The 20,111-nt window shown below is 33.4% G+C and overlaps 1 protein-coding gene across 1 annotated transcript in view; it reads left to right on the forward strand.

Annotated features, from left to right (window-relative positions):
* Positions 1-8,221: 8,221 nt before the first annotated feature.
* The window catches only part of ttc21b (tetratricopeptide repeat domain 21B), a 52,943-nt gene continuing 41,053 nt past the window's right edge, over positions 8,222-20,111 (forward strand). The window contains 7 exon segments of the mRNA XM_056466054.1: positions 8,222-8,397; positions 10,834-10,963; positions 11,057-11,167; positions 11,292-11,458; positions 13,311-13,433; positions 15,397-15,554; positions 18,580-18,664. Coding sequence (XP_056322029.1) covers positions 8,362-8,397; positions 10,834-10,963; positions 11,057-11,167; positions 11,292-11,458; positions 13,311-13,433; positions 15,397-15,554; positions 18,580-18,664 — 810 coding nt within the window. The 5' untranslated portion in view covers positions 8,222-8,361.

Genomic DNA, 20,111 nt, shown 5'->3' on the forward strand with positions numbered 1-20,111 from the left:
CTCTTTAACAACTGCTTTTAGCAATGAAATATTAATCATTAACTAAGTACAAAAATACAATCATGAAGCACAGTATCCAGTGCTCAGCATATTCGAGTACACCCTTCACAAATCTCTCTTTTAAATTCATATTTTAATAGGAAGCTATACAGTATTATATTTTGGCATTTACATTAGTTTAGTCAGTACTGAAGCCAAATCTGGAGCTAATCTAATAAAATAACTTACAATAACGGTCCAAAAACTCATACAGCCAAATTTATATGTTATCAAAAAATATTGAATACAAATTTAAAAAGAGGAAAAATCAAGAGAAGCAAAAAAAATAAATAAAATTAGTTGACATTTTGTAGGTGGTAATAGTTTTTGCAATATTTTGCTTGTATTTAATTTTATTTTCTTATAATTTCTAAATTTGTTTGGTGGCTAAAATATTATTTCATTAAATATATCTGTTTAATAAATCTCTTTTGTTTAAATGCACCAAAATACATTGCCTATATTCACTGAGAAATGGAGAAAAATAATCATTTTCAAAATGGGGTGTACTCAATTATGCTGTGCACTGTATGTGTGCTTATAAATGTGTTTATTCTTATAAATCAAGAATACAGCATTTGTAGCTGTATTTATAAACAGCTTAATAATGTATATTAATTTAGAGCTACTGCTTAACAAATGTTGAAATGTGTGTCCATTACAAAATGTAAATAACTGCCACAGAGAAGACATCTAACAATCTATGCCCACCCCCATCTCCTTCCAATTGGAAGAACATCTATTTATCTTTAAGTCGTCCATCAAAAGGTGATGCAGTGGCGCAATAGGTAGAGCTGTCGCCTCACAGCAAGAAGGTCGCTGGTTCGAGCCTCGGCTGGATCAGTTGGCGTTTCTGTGTGGAGTTTGCATGTTCTCCTTGCGTTCGTGTGGGTGTCCTCCGGCTGCTCCGGTTTTCCCCACAGTCCAAAGACATGCGGTACAGGTGAATTGAGTAGGCTAAATTGTCCGTAGTGTATGTGTGTGTCAATGAGTGTGTATGTGTTTCCCAGTGATGGGTTGCGGCTGGAAGGCCATCCGCTGTATAAAAACTAAAAGCTGGATCAGTTGGCGGTTCATTCCACTGTGGTGACCCAAGATTAATAAAGGGACTAAGCTGAAAAGAAAATGAATGAATGAATGAATCGTCCATCCAACCATCCATCTATTCATCCATCCCTCCCATCCAACCATCCATTCATCTATCCATCCCTCCCATCCATCCATCCATCCACCCATGCCTATTGTGCAGTCTGTTCCAGCATAAAGAATAACATCTGTAATCTGGGATTACCACTCTTAATTAATAAATTTACATATAAAGTAAACTGTAACTACACAGTGGGATCTAGCGATGCCCCTGGAGGAGCTACTGTATGTCCTGCCCTCTCCTTGTGTCAGATGAGATTACCTCAGATATTGAATAAAAAATGCAGTAACACTTTAAGTAAGGTTGTATTAGTTAATGCATTTACTAACATGAACAAATAAGGAATGCTTGTTAACATTAGTTAATGAAAATAAAGTCATTCATTGTTAGTTCATGTTAACTAATGGTTTATTAACCGTTATGAGTTTGGATGTTAATAATGCATTAATTAATGTTAAACTATGATTAATAAATGCTCTACGAGTATTGCTCATAATCAGTTCATGTTAGTAAATACAATAACTAATAAAACCTTATTGTAAAGTGTGACCAAAACTGCACTTCATGGGACCTTTAATGCCCTCTCTTATCATTAGATTGCTATGAGGGAATGATTCGCAAAAGAAAGCTCCACCCCCTATCTGTTTCAGTTGGAACTAAGTATCAACATACTGATATTAAAGGCTCAGCAACTTCTGGTTCATGCAGGCTTTAATCTCCATAAACCTCACCCTATGACTGTTTTTGTGGTCCAGTGTCACATATACAGTATGTCAGTATCAGTGGTCTGTGCAGCAGTGTGTTTGATGGCTGCTGCCGCTGCTGCTGGTAATGATTATCTGTCAGTGTGAATATGGATTGCTATCGGACAGGCCAGGAAAGGCCCCGATCAGGACAGGACACGGGGCCCGTGTGTTTGGGCTGCGATCAGGGCTCAGGAAAGGCGTTTAGGTCACAGAGCTGCTGCTTTAGAAAGAGCAGATCGATGAGCTCAAACTGTGTTGTGTAACCCGGAGTCTCTCATTAACACTGATGAGGATCTGAGCACATTTATATTTCACATGCAGTGTAGACCATGTGAACCGCACAACAGGAGTCAAACGCCTGGCCAATTCAAAGTCAATTCAATTCAGTTCTTTCATATACAGTGCATCCGGAAAGTATTCATGGCGCTTCACTCTTTCCATGTTTTTTTGTTGCAGCTTTATTTTAAAATGGATTAAGTTCATTTATTTCCTCAAAATTCTACACACAAAACCCCATAATGACAATGTGAAAGATTTGTTGAAATTGTTGCAAATTTATTAAAAATAAAAAACCTGAAAAATCACATGTACATCAGTATTCACAGCCTTTGCTCAATACTTTGTTAATGCACCTTTGGCTGCAATTTCAGCCTCAAGTCTTTTTCAATATGATGCCACACTCTCAGAAATACGAGAGCTGTCACTGGGGTGGTACCTTTTTAAAAGGCACACATTTGTACTTGAAGGGTCCATATTGGTACCTTAAAAGTATATATTAGTACCTACAAATTTTAAGAGGAACACTTTTGTACTGTTTAAGTACTCATATGTACCCTTAAAATATTAATATGGACCTTTTAGGAACAAATTTGTACCTTTTGAAAAGGTACCACCCCAGTGACAGCTCGCGTACCTTTATTTCTGAGAGTGCACAAGCTTGGCACACCTGTCTTTGGGAATTTTTGCCCATTCCTCTTTGCAGTACCTCTCAAACTCTATCAGGTTGTATGGGAACCGACTGTGTACAGCCATTTTCAGATCTCTCTAGAGATGTTCAATAGGATTCAGGTCTGGGCTCTGGCTGGGCAACTCAAGGACATTCACAGAGTTGTTGTTAAACCACTACATTGATATTTTGGCAAATAGCCATAAAGTCAAAATTAATAGCCCTCCTGTGAAATTTAAACATATTTCCCAAGTGTTTACTAAATGCAATTTTTTTAGCGCATTTTAAACATTTGACTTATTTCTAGTAACTCATTTTTTGTCTTTGCCATGATAACAGTACATATTTTCTTCTACTTATTTTGCAAGACACTGATATTTGGCTTAAAGTTTAATTAAAAGACTTAACTAGGTTAAGTCTAACTAGGTTATTAGGTTAACCAGGCAAACTACTGCAAAAAAGTAGTTTGTTCTGTAGACAATCGAAAAAAGGGGGCTTATAATATTGTCACATACTGTACACACACACACACACACACACACACACACACACACACACGCACACACACACACACACACACACATACACTTGTATGACTCTCTTTATTTTATTATATATTTTTTAGATTAGATCAGATCAGATTCAACTTCATTGTCATTACACATGTACAGGTAAGGGGCAAGGAAATGCAGTTTAGGTCTAAGTTATAAAGTGCAATTTTTAAAAAACTATGTGTAATAGATGTACTATGAACATTAAATACATGTTGTATTAACTATGAATAGAGATTTACAATAGATGTATATATGTACAGGTTGCTATCAATAATCAGAGGTAAGCAGATAGACATGAACATAATTACAAATGTGTATGTGCAGTACAATTGATACTGCAACAAGATGAATTAGTGCAGCGAAGTGAAATGAATATGTACAATTTTAATTGTGCAAATATGAAATAGACTAAAAAATGTCCCCTCAAGATCAAAGATCTGAATATTTGAATATGGAATAATAGGTACACACACACACACACACACACACACGCACACACACACACACACACACACACACACACACACACACACACACACACACACACACACACACACACACAGTCACATGATCCATTGTAAATGATTATAATACGCAGATTTGATGCATTGTTTTTTTTGTTTTTGGTTTTTTTGGAACATTCTAAAAGTATTTGATGTCAGAAAAGGGGATTTAGAAACCAAGCGATACAAATGCGGTGATATTAGTGATTTTTTCTTCTTCTTCTGGTTACCAGAATTTTAAAGCAAAGCCATTTGAGCCTAAAAAACAGAAACGGCATCAGTCTGTGTGGCTCATACGCCACTGACCGCAGATTAGTCGAGTGACGAGACAGAGTTTCAGACACAGCAGGTTTTGCATTTATTGAAAGCAGTCAGACCTCTCTTTTACATGCAGATCAATGCAAAAGGAGGAAAGCAGAAGTCAGAAAACTCCCAGTAAATTCAAAGCCTCGCAAAATACTTTTTAAAAATTTCACTCATGCATTTTAATGATCATTTTTGACATATTAATGTAAAAATCAAATAAGATACTTACTCTGACCTGCATTTGTGTTATTTGTTAAATTATATTTATTATCATTATTATATTAATATTATTAATTAATTAATTTACTTATTGCTTACAAATAAGTGATTTATATTGGTTTAAAAGAGCAATCTAAAAAATGCTGGGTTGTTTTACCCGTGTTGGGTTAACTTGTGGTTGTGTTTATTTGTCAAATTAAATTTAAAGTACACTTTTATCCATTTGTCCATAACTGACCCAATGTAAACTTTCATTCATTCATTGATTTTCTTTTCGGCTTAGTCTCATTATTAATCAGGGGTCGCCACAGCGGAACAACTTATCCTGCATATGTTTTACGCAGCAGATGCCCTTCCAGCTGCAACCCAGAATTTTTTTGTTAAATAAACTATTGTTACATTTATTTACAGAGGGCGTCGTCTAACAGCATTGTAATGCTAAACACTCACCGGCCACTTTATTAGGTACACCTGTCCAGCTGGTCAAGATGATCTGCTGCTGTTCAAACCGAGCATCAGAATGGGGAAGAAAGGTGATTTAAGTGACTTTGAATGTGGCATGGTTGTTGGTGCCAGACGGGCTGGTCTAAGTATTTCAGAAACTGCTGATCTACTGCAATTTTCATGCACAACCATCTCTAGGGTTTACAGAGAATGATCTGAAAAGAGAAAATATCCAGTTAGCGGCAGTTCTGTGGGCGCAAATGCCTTGTTGATGCCAGGTCAGAAGAGAATGGTCAGACTGGTTCCAGCTGATAGAAAGGCAACAGTAACTCAAATAACTGCAGAAGAACATCTCTGAAGACCACACCGGATGCCACTCCTGTCAGCTAAGAACAGGAATCTGAGGCTACAATTCACACAGGCTCACCAAAACTGGACAATAGAAGATTGGAAAAACGTTGCCTGGTCTGTTGAGACTCGATTTCTGCAGCGACATTCGTATGGCAGAATTTGGCGTGAACCACATGAAAGCATGGATCCATCCTGTCTTGTATCAACAGTTCAGGCTGGTGCTGGTGGTGTAATGGTGTGGGGAATATTTTCTTGGCATACTTTGGGCCCATTAGTACCAATTGAGCATCGTGTCAATGCCACAGCCTACCTGAGTATTGTTGCTGACCATGTCCATCTCTTTATGACCACAGAGTACCCATCTTCTGATGGTTATCTCCAGCAGGATATCGCACCATGTCATAAAGCTTGAATCATCTCAGACTGGTTTCTTGAACATGACAATGAGTTCACTGTACTCAAATGGCCTCCACAGTCACCAGAGCTCAATCCAATAGAGCACCTTTGGGATGTGGTGGAACGGAAGATTCTCATCATGGATGTCCAGCAGACAAATCTGCAGCTAATGTGATGCTATCATGTTAATATGAACCAGAATCTCAGCAAAATATTTCCAGTACCTTGTTGAATAAGTGTACCTAATAAAGTGGCCAGTGAGTCTATGCGCCAATCATATAGTTCATCTTTAGACTTCATTTTTTAAAATATTGCAAAAACAGAAAGAATTTGTTTACATGTTTTTCCAACCAATTAAGGGATGCAAATATGTACATTTGTGTCCAGATAAGGTATGTTAGGTATTATTGTACAAAATGATCAGATGGCCATCTATCAGATCATGGTTATAAGGAAAACATTACAGCAACTATTATTTTCTGAAACTAAGATTCTCTGAAATCCACCTGCATTCTAGTATTTTGACGTTGCCAGTCTATCCATTAAAGTAGGAACTGCAAAGCACAAAAGGTAATTTAATTATATCCATTACCATTAAAAATGTAAACACATTTTAGAACAAATATCTGCTCTTAAATAATGCATATAACAAGCTGTTCTGCAGTATTTAAACTGGAGTCATTAGCCTATTTAAAAGGGTTCAAACCTGAGGTCGATGCAGAGTCACACCTGTCTGATCAATCCGCCGGAGTGTGGCGCTATCTGCTGGTGATTAAACGTGTGTGAAACAAACTAATAAAATATGTTGTAATATTTTTAGATAATAATAGAACTAAAAAAATTACTACCGATAATGCATAGTTACAATATTCACCTATAGAAAATACAATATAATATAATATAATATAATATATCATAATATAACATAATATAATGTAATATAATATAATATAATATATATAATATATATATATATATATAATATAATATATATATATATATATATAATAATCATGAGGGCGATGCAGTGGAGTGTAGAGTTTGCATGTTCTCTCTGCGTTCGCGTGGGTTTCCTCCGGGTGCTCCGGTTTCCCCCACAGTCCAAAGACATGTGGTACAGGTGAATTGGGAAGGGTAAATTGCCCGTAGTGTATGAGTGTGAATGAGTGTGTATGGATGTTTCCCAGAGATGGGTTGCGGCTGGAAGGACATCCGATGCGTAAAACATGTGCTGGATAAGTTGGCGGTTCATTTCGCTGTGGCGACCCCAGATTAATAAAGGGACTAAGCCGAAAAAGAAAATGAATGAATGAATGAATGAATAATATAATTTAATTAGTGCTGGGCTATGATCAATTGCAATAAATAACATGGAAAATAAAAGTTTTTAAAATATATGATAAAAATTCTTTACAAATATATACAATTATTACATTAATTAATTACATTTCAATTTTATTTTGGATGTTATAATATAATATAATATAATATAATATAATATAATATAATATAATATAATATAATATAATATAATATAATATAATTTAATGCAACAACAATAATGTTGCCAATCAATATTTTATAACTCCTTATTTATGGTATGTTAGTATATTTAGTTGTGTAGTATATATATATATATATATATATATATATATATATATATATATATATATATATATATATATATATATATATATATATGTTTAAAATTAAATTAAATTTAATTAAACTTTTTATAGAGATTTGTTTCATGAAATAAAATATTTTATTTATATATAACTTAAAAGCCTTTTGATGTTGGAAAGATTATATTGATGATCTTGTACAAACGTCATGATAATGCCTTTAAACTAAATGAACAATAATAAAAAAGACGGTTTTCCATCAGGGTTTTTCAATGTATTGTAACACTAATAAATAACAATAATACATATGCCTAATTATAATATATAATTATATTACATAATAAACTATTATCAGTAATTATTTACTGTGACCTTTTATGTGAAGCTACTTTGACACAATCTACATTGTATAAGCGCTATACAAATAAAGGTGAATTGAATTGAATTGAATTAATTCATTTTCTGTTTGGCTCAATCCCAGTTATTCATTTGGGGTCGCCACAGCTGAATGAACCCCCAACTTATCCAGCATATATTTTATACAGCGGATGCCCATAAATAATCATAATAAATGATATAATATGGCTGAGTTAAAAAAGTGGGTTGCTTTTGTTGGTTATTATAACCTTTATTGGGTTATTTATATAATAAATCAACCAGTTGGGTTAATAAATTTGAATTTCAACAGTCAGCTGATGCAACGGACACAAAAACGGTTAATATGCGTGCCTATGTAGCGTATACATATAATCCATGTCATCACGCATGAATTATGTTAAACAATGAATCTCAATATATATTGTACATATACATAATTATTAATCTTATTAATGCTTCATAAATGTATTTTCTAACAAATGACGCCCCTCTGTGGTGGCAATAATAACTGCGTCGCTGCTGTTTTACCTTCGAGCTCCTATCGTCATTTCCTGGTTTCCAAGCGGAAGTAGCGGAGTTTGTTTGGTTACTATGATGCTCCTTCTCTTCAAAGATGGCGAAAAAGGGAGATAAATAATTTCAGAAAGTCTCTCCGTGTAGCGTTTCTTGTCGTGCGTGTTTTCAGGTTTTCCAGGAGTGTGTACAGTATGGCGAGTGTTGACGATGACGAGAACTGCGCGCTTGTAAGTCAACAAATACGCTCATATGAATATGAATAACGTTAATAGCGCAGATGGCAAATATGCTCTGTAGAAAAACTGGGCGACGAAGAGAAAAAATTTAACTCTAAATTTAATGTCACTTTAAACCATTTTCTCAAAGAGACATTTACAGATATTTCGACTGGAAAAGTGATAATTTACCCAGTTAATCCTGATATATAAAGTAATACGTTAGCCATATATATCTATTTTTATGCATATATTATGGCATAAAGTTAGTTTTATGGGACCTTTCGAGAAAATACGTCTTTATGTTTTGTATCATATTTGTATTGTCAATTCATATATGTTTTGCGACATATCATTAAGTTTTGATGGCTCATGTTAAATAATAGTGAGAAATAATAAGAATAGTTGACAGATGAAGAGAAATGTTAAAAATCTCAGTTTTATTCAGCAACATAAACCGAGTAAAGTATGATTGAGGTAAATTTAGTTTTATGTTTGCACATTGGTTGCTCGTCAAATTTAGTGACAACTTGTGACACCGTCCCTATATTTTTTACCACGCCATTTTGAATATTCAGTCTGAAATCGCACGTAATATGACATCAAAACAACATTATCACTATTTAATTCACTTTGGACAATGTTGTACTTTGATAGTCACTGTCTTCTAATTTGATTTCACTTTCTAGTATTGGCAAAGAATACTTTTCTGAAATTATATTATTACAGAGAAAGCCTGAGTGTGCGAATATAAAACCAACTTTACCCCATGAAAAATGCTGTTTCTAGCAGATTATTATACTTTAATAAAGTTAGCCCCCTTAAAAAGATCAAATTCTGATAGCTTGTAATGTAAGTCGATGTTCATAAATTGCAAATAACAAATTATCATTCTATATATCTATATCACTTAAATGCTTCGTTTTATGATAAAAGCGGTGTAGTTTTAATTAGGGGACAAACATATCATGCAAAACAAAACAATTTGTTTGACTTTATTAATCCCCTAAGAGAAATTCACGTCACAGCATAGCTCTCCATAGTAAAAGTAGATAAAATAAGTTACATATATATAAAAACAATAATTAAATTGCATTCATACTGCACACCTTAGTTCCAAAAACAGCGAGCAAACACTTGTCCATATCTAATAACTATTTCAATTCAGCACAATACATCTATGACTTTGGTTATACAATCTGATCACTGTTGGTAAAAAATGACTTCCCTATCTTTCTCTGTAACACTGGGGTTGAATTATTCCTGCACTAAAAGAATTTGCACATGCTTGGACTGTATCAAAAAGGGGATGATTATCGTGGTTCATCATACTGACAAATTTGTCCAGCATTTATTTATACAAATAAAAAAACATTAATTAAACAATTAATGTTACAAATAATTAAACATTTTATAAAAAAATAAATAAATGTGTCCTTGATTAAATAAAAATGCTAATACATTTTTAATGGTGCCATTGAAAGGTATTATATCAGACTTTTTACAGAAATATTATTAATATTAATGTAATATTATATCATATTAATATTTCTTGAGCAACATATTATAATAATGATTTCTGAATGATCATGTGAGGCTGGAGAGTGTAATAATGATTTTAAAATGCAGCTTTAAATCAAAGGAATATATTTAATTTTAAAACTACATTTAATAAAATTACAGTTCTTTAAATGTGTAATATTATTTCACAATTCATACAATTTTACTGTATTTTTGATCAAATAAATGTAGCCTTGGCGAGCAAAGTATTTATTTATTTTTAAACATTAAAAAAATCTTCATCTTCATCAACATTAAAGACTTTTATTCATTTTTGTATTAAATTAAGCTGAGGATTTCAAGTTGAGCTTTATTGTTATTTCACTAAATGTGTGGACATAAAGTGGAACGAACAATATTATGCAAGATATTTGCAAACGAGGTATTTAATGTTGAAGAAAACAAGTAGCGCAACATGATTTGTGGATCATTCACCGGTAAACATTGTTTTACTTATTGAGTCCCTGTAAGATGGAGTTTAAGTAAAGTGTCCAGTGCATATAGAGTGAAGAGTGTTTCTACAGGTGGTTTGTCAAGCCCACTCACCTGTGTGAGGCACACTCAGAAATGCACAATGTTTTTGTTAGAGATATGGAGTGATTGAAAGAAAGTTTCTGGTGTAATTTGCAAAATGGTGCAAGTGTCGGTTATAGTGTCAGAGAGATGAAAGAGTGTGTTTTCTACAAGTGGTTTATCAAGCCCACTCACCTGTGTAAGGCACATTTCATAAATGCACAATGCTTTTATTAGAGATATGGAGTGATTGTAAGAAAGTGTCTGTCTGGTGTGAATGTGCAAAACTAGTGCAGGTGTCGATGAGTTGAAAGAGTGTGTTTTCTACAGGTGGTTTGTCAACCCCTCTCTGTTATCCCTGTTGGATTGTTTCAGGCCCTGATCTTATACTACTGCCAGGAAAAGTACTCCAGTCATGTCGTAGATGTTTCCAGTGAAGCTCAAAGGAAATTCAGTCACGATCCTATCTTTACATTCCTCCACGCTTATGGGTTGCTCATGCAAGGTGAGCGAAACCCACCATTTTCGTTATTCGTCTTCATTTGACGTCTTGAGAAATGACTTCGTCTTCCTCACATCTGTTATTTTATTGTTGCAGATCAAGTGCTGGACGCCATTCAGGAGCTGGAAATGCTGAACGAGAGAAGAGACGTTTCCCTCTGTGCGCTCATGGCTCTGGTTTATGCCCACAAGAAACGCCCAAACCCTGGTAGATCTCTTACATCTGTTGATGAAAAATGATATCAAGTTATGATGTTTTTACTCATGAGTTGTCCTGTAGAATGTAGGTTATGATGGGAGTACTAATGAATAATACCCCAACTCATCTGCAGATCGTGATATCATCCAGGATCTGGATGGACGGGTAAAGGAGGAGAGGAAGACGGCAGGTCCTAAAGCGCTGTATTATGCAGGCATGCTGCTGTGGCTTCTGGGGCGCAATGACAAAGCAAGAGAGTATGTGGACAGAATGATCAAGATCTCCAGTGGCTCGAAAGAGGTCAGCTTTTCTAACACATCCTCATTTAAGACTTATCTGGAGGGAGAAATGACTGGTCAAGATGCCAGAATATTGATGGCACGTTAACTAGCTGAACAGAAATTTGATGCAAAGATTCATTTCAGGTGCGATTTCTCTTGTTCAGTCATGATGCAAATGATACAAAAATATTAAGCTATGAGTTTTTAAATGAATTAAACAGTATAATTTATAATGAATGATGCCTGTAAAGGGATAGTTCACCCAAAAATGGAAATTCTGTCATTATTTACTCACCCTTCACTTGTTCAAAACCTATTTGAGTTTTTTTATTCTGTTGAATATAAAAGAAGATATTTAGAAGAATGCTGGTAGATGGCACCTATTAACTTCCATATATTTTTTTTTCTACCATGGAAGTCGATTGGTTCCAGCAACCAGCATTCTTCTAAGTATCTTATTTTGTGTTCGACAGAATAAAGAAACTTTAAAACCACACGAGAGACAGAAATTGATAAGGTAATTTTATTTTTTGGTGAACTATGCCTTTAAACGTGTATATTATAGATACTTAAATCATAAAAATATTTTAGTTCATTCATTCATTCATTCATTTTTCTTCGGCTTAGTCTCTATAGTCATCAGGGGTCGCCACAGCAGAATGAACAGCCAGCTTATCCACCATATGTTTTACACAGCGGATGGCCTTCCGGTTGCAACCCAGTACTAGGAAACACCCATACACTCTCACATGCACACACATACACTGTTGCCCAATGTTTTAATTACTTGAAATAAATTTGTTATGGTTTCTGCAGGTATGATGAAAGTAAACCTTCTTATTAGACTGATGTTCTGATGACTCTGTAAAAAACTACTTTGGTTTTGTTTTGCATTGCAAATTTCTAAACATGCTTTTTCTTTGAAAGCAATTCCTGTGAAATTGATTAAAATGAAGCCGGTTTCTGATTAAAACGGCAACAAATATCTGCCAATGAGCTCCCAAAAATTAAAATGGGAAAGTAAATATTTACTCATTGAACTTAAAGTTAACCAGAAAACAGTTTTTTTCTGAATCAGAATAGTTTTTTCATTTTGCATCTTAAGCAAATATCAAGTAGTATTGTAAAACAAAAATACTAAGGAAAATATTTTGTGTTCATATTAAGTGTGCTTAATAGCTTTTAATAGCAAGGTTCTACAAATATAAGACTTCTTTTTTTAAGGCCTTAAAGGGGCGATTTAGGATTAAGACATTAAGATCTTTACAAACATTTGGGATTTTAAAATAATGATAAATTAAAATGCTAAAACTAAAATAAAAGTACATAAAAACAGCAGAAAATATATTTAATTTAAAAAAAAAAATAATAATAAATACTTATTTATGGAAAAAACTATAATATTGTTTAAATTAGTGCTGGGCTGATAAACGATATTATATCAAATCGTGATAAAATTTATGTCAATAACAATGATAAGCTCTGGACTTTTTTTTTTACTCTATTTTGATCTAAGAGCCAATCACACAGCAGAAATGTGCAACAATGGGAATCTAAAAGTGTGTTGATATTAGAGATGTACTGAATTTTCGGCCACTGTAAATTTATTGGTCAAAAACATGTTATGCCATTTAATGGACCCTCTAATTTTTTGTGGCTTCAGTCATTGTTGGTGTACTCTTTTAAATCTGGAAGCTTTAACAATTTATTTCAAAATATATATCGTCATCGTTCAATGTCGAGGTTGCATTTTTACCATATCGCCCAGCCCTAATTTCAATATTATTACAGTAACACTCAGATTTCCCATTTGTTTTACTGTTTATTTGACTTTGACAATATTTAACATTTGCTCAAACATTGTTTTGTAGGGAATTGTGCTAAAAGGCTGGATTGACCTGCGATCTAATAAAGATGCTTATGCAAAGAAGTCTGGGAAATACTTTGACGAAGCCCTGAAGGACAAAAGTGACATTTTTGCTCTGATGGGGAAGGTAATTTAGTTCAACAATTCAGCCATGAAGATACAAAGATGTCCCGATTGATGTTCACTTAGAAGTGTGCATGTGTATGGTTTATATTCTTCAAACAGTTGACTCCTTAAAAGCGTGTCTAATTTTTAAGTAAAAAAACTAAACCGAAGATACAAAATAAAATTATAAATAAATACCGCATCATTTTATTTTATTTTACAACAAAAAATTATAAACAATAAAAAAAATGTAGTACAAAAATTCAACATTTTATCTCGATTTATTTTCTAATGCTTTAGAGATTAAAATATATATTGTTCTGCATTTTATTAATTGCACTAATTAAAATATTTAGGTAACACTTTCTTTAGATGGTCCATTAGGGTATTAGTAGACTGTCTGCTTTATGTCTGTTGATACTGCTTCTTCAACAGACAATTAACTGACCATAAGAAACTGCAAGTACATGTCAACTTACACTAACCCTAACTCCAACCTAACAGTCTACTTATAATCTAATGAGAATCAGCTGGTATGAAGATGCAACGTAACTTAAACTCAGCAAACGGACCCTCAAAAGTGTGACCAATATTTAGGCCTAACAAATAAGATTTATATATTCTGATTGCATATAAAATGTCCATCCTTTTGGATTACATACCATTAACATAATTAAACTAATAAGCTTTAGGTGATTGATATTTGTTAGTTAAACGTAAGTGAGAGCAAGAAAAAAAATAAGAACAAGATTTATGTAATAATATCAATAAATCCAATGTGTTTTAAATGCTTCTTATTAATACATCTATTGTGTGGAGTAGGGAGCTGCGTCAGTTTTGCCCCAAACATTAAGTAAACCAATCTCATAGAATTGAACTAATTGGATCTGTCTCTCTCTACAGCTAGATACATTTACTGTATACCATATTCATATATTTTAAAGGGCACATAGGTTACCCCTTTTTTCATATTTAATATAAGTCTTTTGTGTCCCCAGAATGTGTCTGTAAAGTTTCAGCTCAAAACACCCATCAGATTTTTAATTATAGCTGTTTGAAGTGTCTATATTATAGCTGGAAAAAAGTTTTTGCTGTTTTTCGTACTGGCCCATTAAGTACTGGCCCACCGTTCCCACGTGCCTGTCAGCAATCGCCGCACTCGGCTGCCTCAGGAAGCAGATCTCACATAACGTGTGTGAGAAATACTACAGTAAGAACTTTAACAATCAGTATTTGATGCATTTTTTGTGGATTTGCAACAATGAGTCACACACAATATCATTACAAAGTTCACGCACACACACAGCAAGGACACAAACACATAGTGCAGACACACACACACACATAGCTCAGACACGCAGACACACAGAGAGAGAGAGAGAGAGAGAGACAGCGCGTTAAGCTTTGCACTCGTTTTGCACGCATATGTGACATGATACTGGTAATCTCCACTGCTGTATGGATATCTGTTATGTTAATGTACAAAATAAACCCGATTTAATGTCCACAAACCGGGATTGAAGCATCTTTTATAATTGTTCTGACACGCGGCTCTGCTGATGAAGTGAATCGCTGTAATTCATTACACACATGCTCTGTTTTAAAACATTTTAAACTTGTAAAACTCACTCTTGATCACGTTTGATGATGATTAATGATCCTAGCGAACTGAACACACCTTTTATTCCCGGCTGCTTTGCGCTCGTCCTCTCTTGTTGACATGACTATACACGTTACTACGGGACATGTTAATAAGCGCAGCTGTCAAATCACATTTCTGTCCAAACAGCTTGAAAAGTAGATTTTTCACCATAGGTGCCCTTTAAATGATAAACTCTAATAGTATTCGATTATAACAGATTTAGATTGATTCTAAGGAATATGACAACATGCGTTTAAAAAAACCTGACAAATTAAATCAAATTACAAATAGTTCATGATAAACTTCATCGTGATTCAATTTTCTGAGTGTGTCGTTTTTCCAGGTACATTATTATGAATATCGCCAGAATTATTCTGGTGCTTTAGAGACCATTAACCAGGTGATTGTGAGTTACCCGTCCTTTCTACCGGCTCTGGTGAAGAAGATGAAGCTGCTGTTGACTCTGCAGGACTGGGAACAAACTGTGGATGCAGCTCAGAGGTAAAAACCCATTCACAACATTGCAGATTTTAATCCACCAATCAATCCTCGTGGCTTTTAAATACATACAGTTGAAGTCAAAACAATTAGCCCTTCTGTGTAAAGTCTTATTTATACAGTTTTAACATTTTTAAACCTTTTAAGGTCAATATTATTAGCCCCTTTAAGCGATATTTTTTTCAATTGTCTACAGAACAAACCATCGTTATACAATAACTTGCCTAATTAAACTAATTAACCTAGTTAAGCTTTTACATGTCACTTTAAGCTGATTTAAATGTCACTTTAAGCTTATACTAGTATCTTGAAAAATATATAGTCAAATATTATTTACTGTCATCATGGCAAAGATAAAAGAAATCAGTTATAGAGATTTGGTTATTAAAACTATTATGTTTAGAAATGTGTTGAAAAAAAATCTTCTTTCTATTAAACATAGATTGGGGAAAAATATACAGGAGGGCTAATAATGGACTCTAAAAGACAAAAAGGTGAACCGCATTCAAGTGCAAATGGGAGTTAGATGTGATTCCATGGATCTGTGCAGAGAGAGTGAGTCATTGTTTCTCTTTCTCTGTTGGCCAGTGACAGACAGAATGAAAAGACCCTTTTAGATTGCGCACTGAGAGCTGTATGAACTACACAGCGGGACCTCAAAAGGTCCGTGTGAAAACCAGTTCTCTCAGGTGGAGCTGTGATTTTTTTTATTTTTTATTTTTATTTATTTTTTTTTTTAAGCTACTTTACAGCATGCGTTTGCTCTAAAATGGAAATCCCTGGAACAATTTTTAGGTTATTTATTATATACAGTTGAAGTCAGAATTATTAGCCCTGCTGAATTATTCGCCCCCCTGTATATTTTTCCCTTTTCCTTTCCTTTAACGGAAAGAAGATTTTTTTTCAACCCATTTCTAATTATAATAGTTTTATTTACTAATTTCTAAAAACTGATTTGCCATGATTCAATGCTTTTTGCCGTGATGACAGTGCATAATATTTGACTAGATATTTTTCAAGATACTAGTATTCAGCTTAAAGTGTTAAAGGCTTAACTAGGTTAATTAGGTTTATTCGGCAGGTTAGGGTAATTAGGCAAGTCATTGTATTATGATGGTTTGTTCTGTAGACAATCGAAAACAAAGCTTAAGGGGGCTAATGATATTGACCTTGTAAAATGTTTTTACATTTTATAATGCTTTTATTCTAGCCGAGAAACTTTCTCCAGAAGAAAAAAATATTATAGGAAATATTGTGAAAAAGTCCTTGTTCTGTTAAACATGATTTGGGAAATATTTGAAAAATAAAAATTCAAAAAATAAAATTCATAGGAGGGCTAATCACTTTGACTTCAACTGTATTTAACGGAATAATAATATTTAATAAACATTTTTATAAAATATTTATTTATTTATCTTATTAGATTGGGAAGTTATAATTCTGTATTATTTTTTAATTAACAGTCAAGTCCGAATTTATTCATAACCCTGGCAAATTCTGACTTAACTGACTTCATTTAAATAACAATTTTTGTTTGACAGGAATGACACAGGCTTCTCTTAAAAGGTAATAAGATGATGTGCAAAAAGCATTATTGTAGGAAAAAAACATTTAAGTAAAAATATTTCTTTAAGTAACTTAAAGTCAGAATTTACCAGGGTATGAATAATTTTGTGCTTGACTGTATATTAATTTCACAATGAAATAGCCATAAGTTGCTGATGTGGCAATAAATAATCAAAGAAACAGTTTGAGCAAAATCACAACAAAACATTCCTTTTAAATGTTTAAATTAGAAGAAATGTATTTAAAATTCTAGTAAATTAATGAAACAATATTTTTTGACCAAATTAATGCTGATTTTTAAATATTTTATTCCAAATGCTTTAATATGGCAATGCATATTCCTAAATGTCTTAAAATAATTTCTTACATGTCTGACAAAGATGAAATGTCCAGTTTGTGTGTCTGTATTAAATTAATTTTAGAAATGAATGTTATATTCACAGAAATCATATTAATTGCAAATAAAGTGTTTACTTTAATGTTTTAAATAACCTTATAAAAGATGGGTAAATAATGAAATTATATAAATAAATGATATTATTTCACCACTTCCTTGACAATATTTTCCACAAAAGTACTTATGTATACACGGTAGAGACACACACACAAATTAATACAAATTTTGAAGACTAATAGAAGAATTATAAAATCTAACATCTTTTTTGCTGACAGAGGGATAAACAATGAATGGTTTGAAGGACAGTAGCAAAATATAAAAAATAACAATTAATTAATTCATATTTTGTCCTTTAATATGTCATGAAATAATTATTGTTCTAAATATGACTAAGTTTTTCTCTTTTTATTAACTGTAGTTAGACTAAACTGCATTTAACCGATTGTGAAAGTCATGGTATAATTTATGGTAGTCATTATTTTTTGTTCGTAAGCATGCAATTATTAAACAGCATACATTCTAATTTAATAAGAATGCAATTAGTAAAAAAGTAAAGCTATATTACAGTTTGATTGTTCCAATGCTGAAAGCCCCTTATCTCAGACCTATTTAGAGATAATTTATCACACAATATCAAACTGAGACTTTTGTTTTGAGCGGCATATTTTGAGGGATAATGATTAATTTAAACTAATTATTTAAATTAACCATTTCAACAAATTCCTGAATATGAATCAAACCTTACAAAACACAGCATCATAGATTTCTCCTGCAATACAAACAGATGACAGGAGCATCGTTCTGAATAGAGCAGATGTTGTGTGTCAGTTACTCGAAAGTTTCCCTCAAACAGACAAGAAAGATGTTTAATAATGTGGTGTTTACCACAGAATAAAGTCATGCTGATTGTGGATATTCAACATTTATTATACAATTCAACATCTAAATTACAAATTACATACACAAATTACAAGTTAGATAAATGCAGGTCTCGCAACATCTGTTCTACACACAAACAGTCTTCAGTCTTAATTTCCTGATCCTTTGTTCATGTCATTATTTCAGACTTCTCCAGCGAGATAAAAATAACCTGGAGGCTCTGAGGATGCAGGCCCTGCACGCTCTCTGCCGGGATGGAGACATCACTGAGGTATGACATTACAAACATACAACTTCATTTATTACTAATTGTTATAAATTGTATAATTAATTGTTTATTACATCATTTATTATATCATAAAGACTTACTATGGTTCGCAAACATTTGTTCCTTTGATTGCAAATGAAAAAAGTGATATAACAGGAGCATTGCATTATATTTTGTTCCTCTCTGGTTATTATATTCCAACTTTTGCGTAATGCCTCATTCGGAGCAGCGACTTTGTTGCTGCCTGTCGCTTTGGGTGACCTGTGTAGGTCTACAGGATCAAGTGAGCTGTACTGGTGCTCCTATTGGCTGTCGCTCAAAGTCGCTCTTCATTTGCATAAAGTATTAAGGATTCTCAACATTGTCACGTCTCTCAGCACGCCCACCTGTTCGCCGACGGTCGCTGTTGCTCGTGTAGACGAAGATCGCCGAAAGTAGCTTGCTCTACGTTGAAATGAATGGTCGCTTGTCGCTTTGCTGCTGTGAGTTGCTTGTAGTGTGAATGAGGCTTAAGGCTTACACTGCTCAGAAGAGATACTAAGGTATGGTGACTAGAAATAGTCAAGACAACAAATATTTTTATGTTGTTTTAACGTATTTTAAAAAGTTAATCAGGTTTCAAATAAGTTATACAAAGTTTATCTTAAAATTTTTAGTCAGTTTGTTTGATGTAAGTTGAGATGACTTGAAAAGTAATTTGATTAAATTAGGGAGGCTACATTTTCTGCAGTGTATGTGTGTGAATGAGAGTGTACGGGTGTTTCCCAGTGATGGGTCGCGGCTGGAAAAGCATCTGATGCATAAAACATATGCTGGATAAGTTGGTAGTTCATTCCGCTGTGGCGACCCCTAATTAATGAAGGGACTAAGCCAAAAGAAAATGAATAAATGAAGGAATTCTTAAATATAACTAATATGAATTAATAAAAATAATTTATAAAAAGATAAACAATAAATGGCCTCGAAATTGATTTAGTATAAGGTGGACACAAATATGTGACGGCTTGCAAATGTTGACTCAACATTTTATTTGTTAATGAAAAAAATTAAAGTCAATATTTAGTTCATTTAGTTCAATATTTAGTATTCATGTTATTTGTTAATCATGTTTTGTCCATATGCTGGCTTTCAAATGTCTGAGCTAATTAAGATTTTTTTTAATGAACACTTTTTAAAGGGATAGTTCACCCAATAATGAAAATTCTGTCATCATTTACTCACCATTTGCTTGTTTCAAACGTTATTAGTTTATTTATTGTGTTAAACTCAAAAGAAGATGTTTTGAAGAAAGCTGGAAACCTGTATCCATAGTATTTATTTTTCCTACAATGGAAGTCGATGGTTACAGGTTTTCAGCTTTTTAAAAAATATCTTCTTTTAAGTTCAATTTAATAAAGAAATTCTCAAAGGTTTGGAACCACTTGAGGGTGAGTAAATACTGAGTACATTT

The sequence above is a fragment of the Danio aesculapii genome, chromosome 9, assembly GCF_903798145.1.
Source record: "Danio aesculapii chromosome 9, fDanAes4.1, whole genome shotgun sequence".
Lineage (NCBI taxonomy): Eukaryota > Metazoa > Chordata > Actinopteri > Cypriniformes > Danionidae > Danio > Danio aesculapii.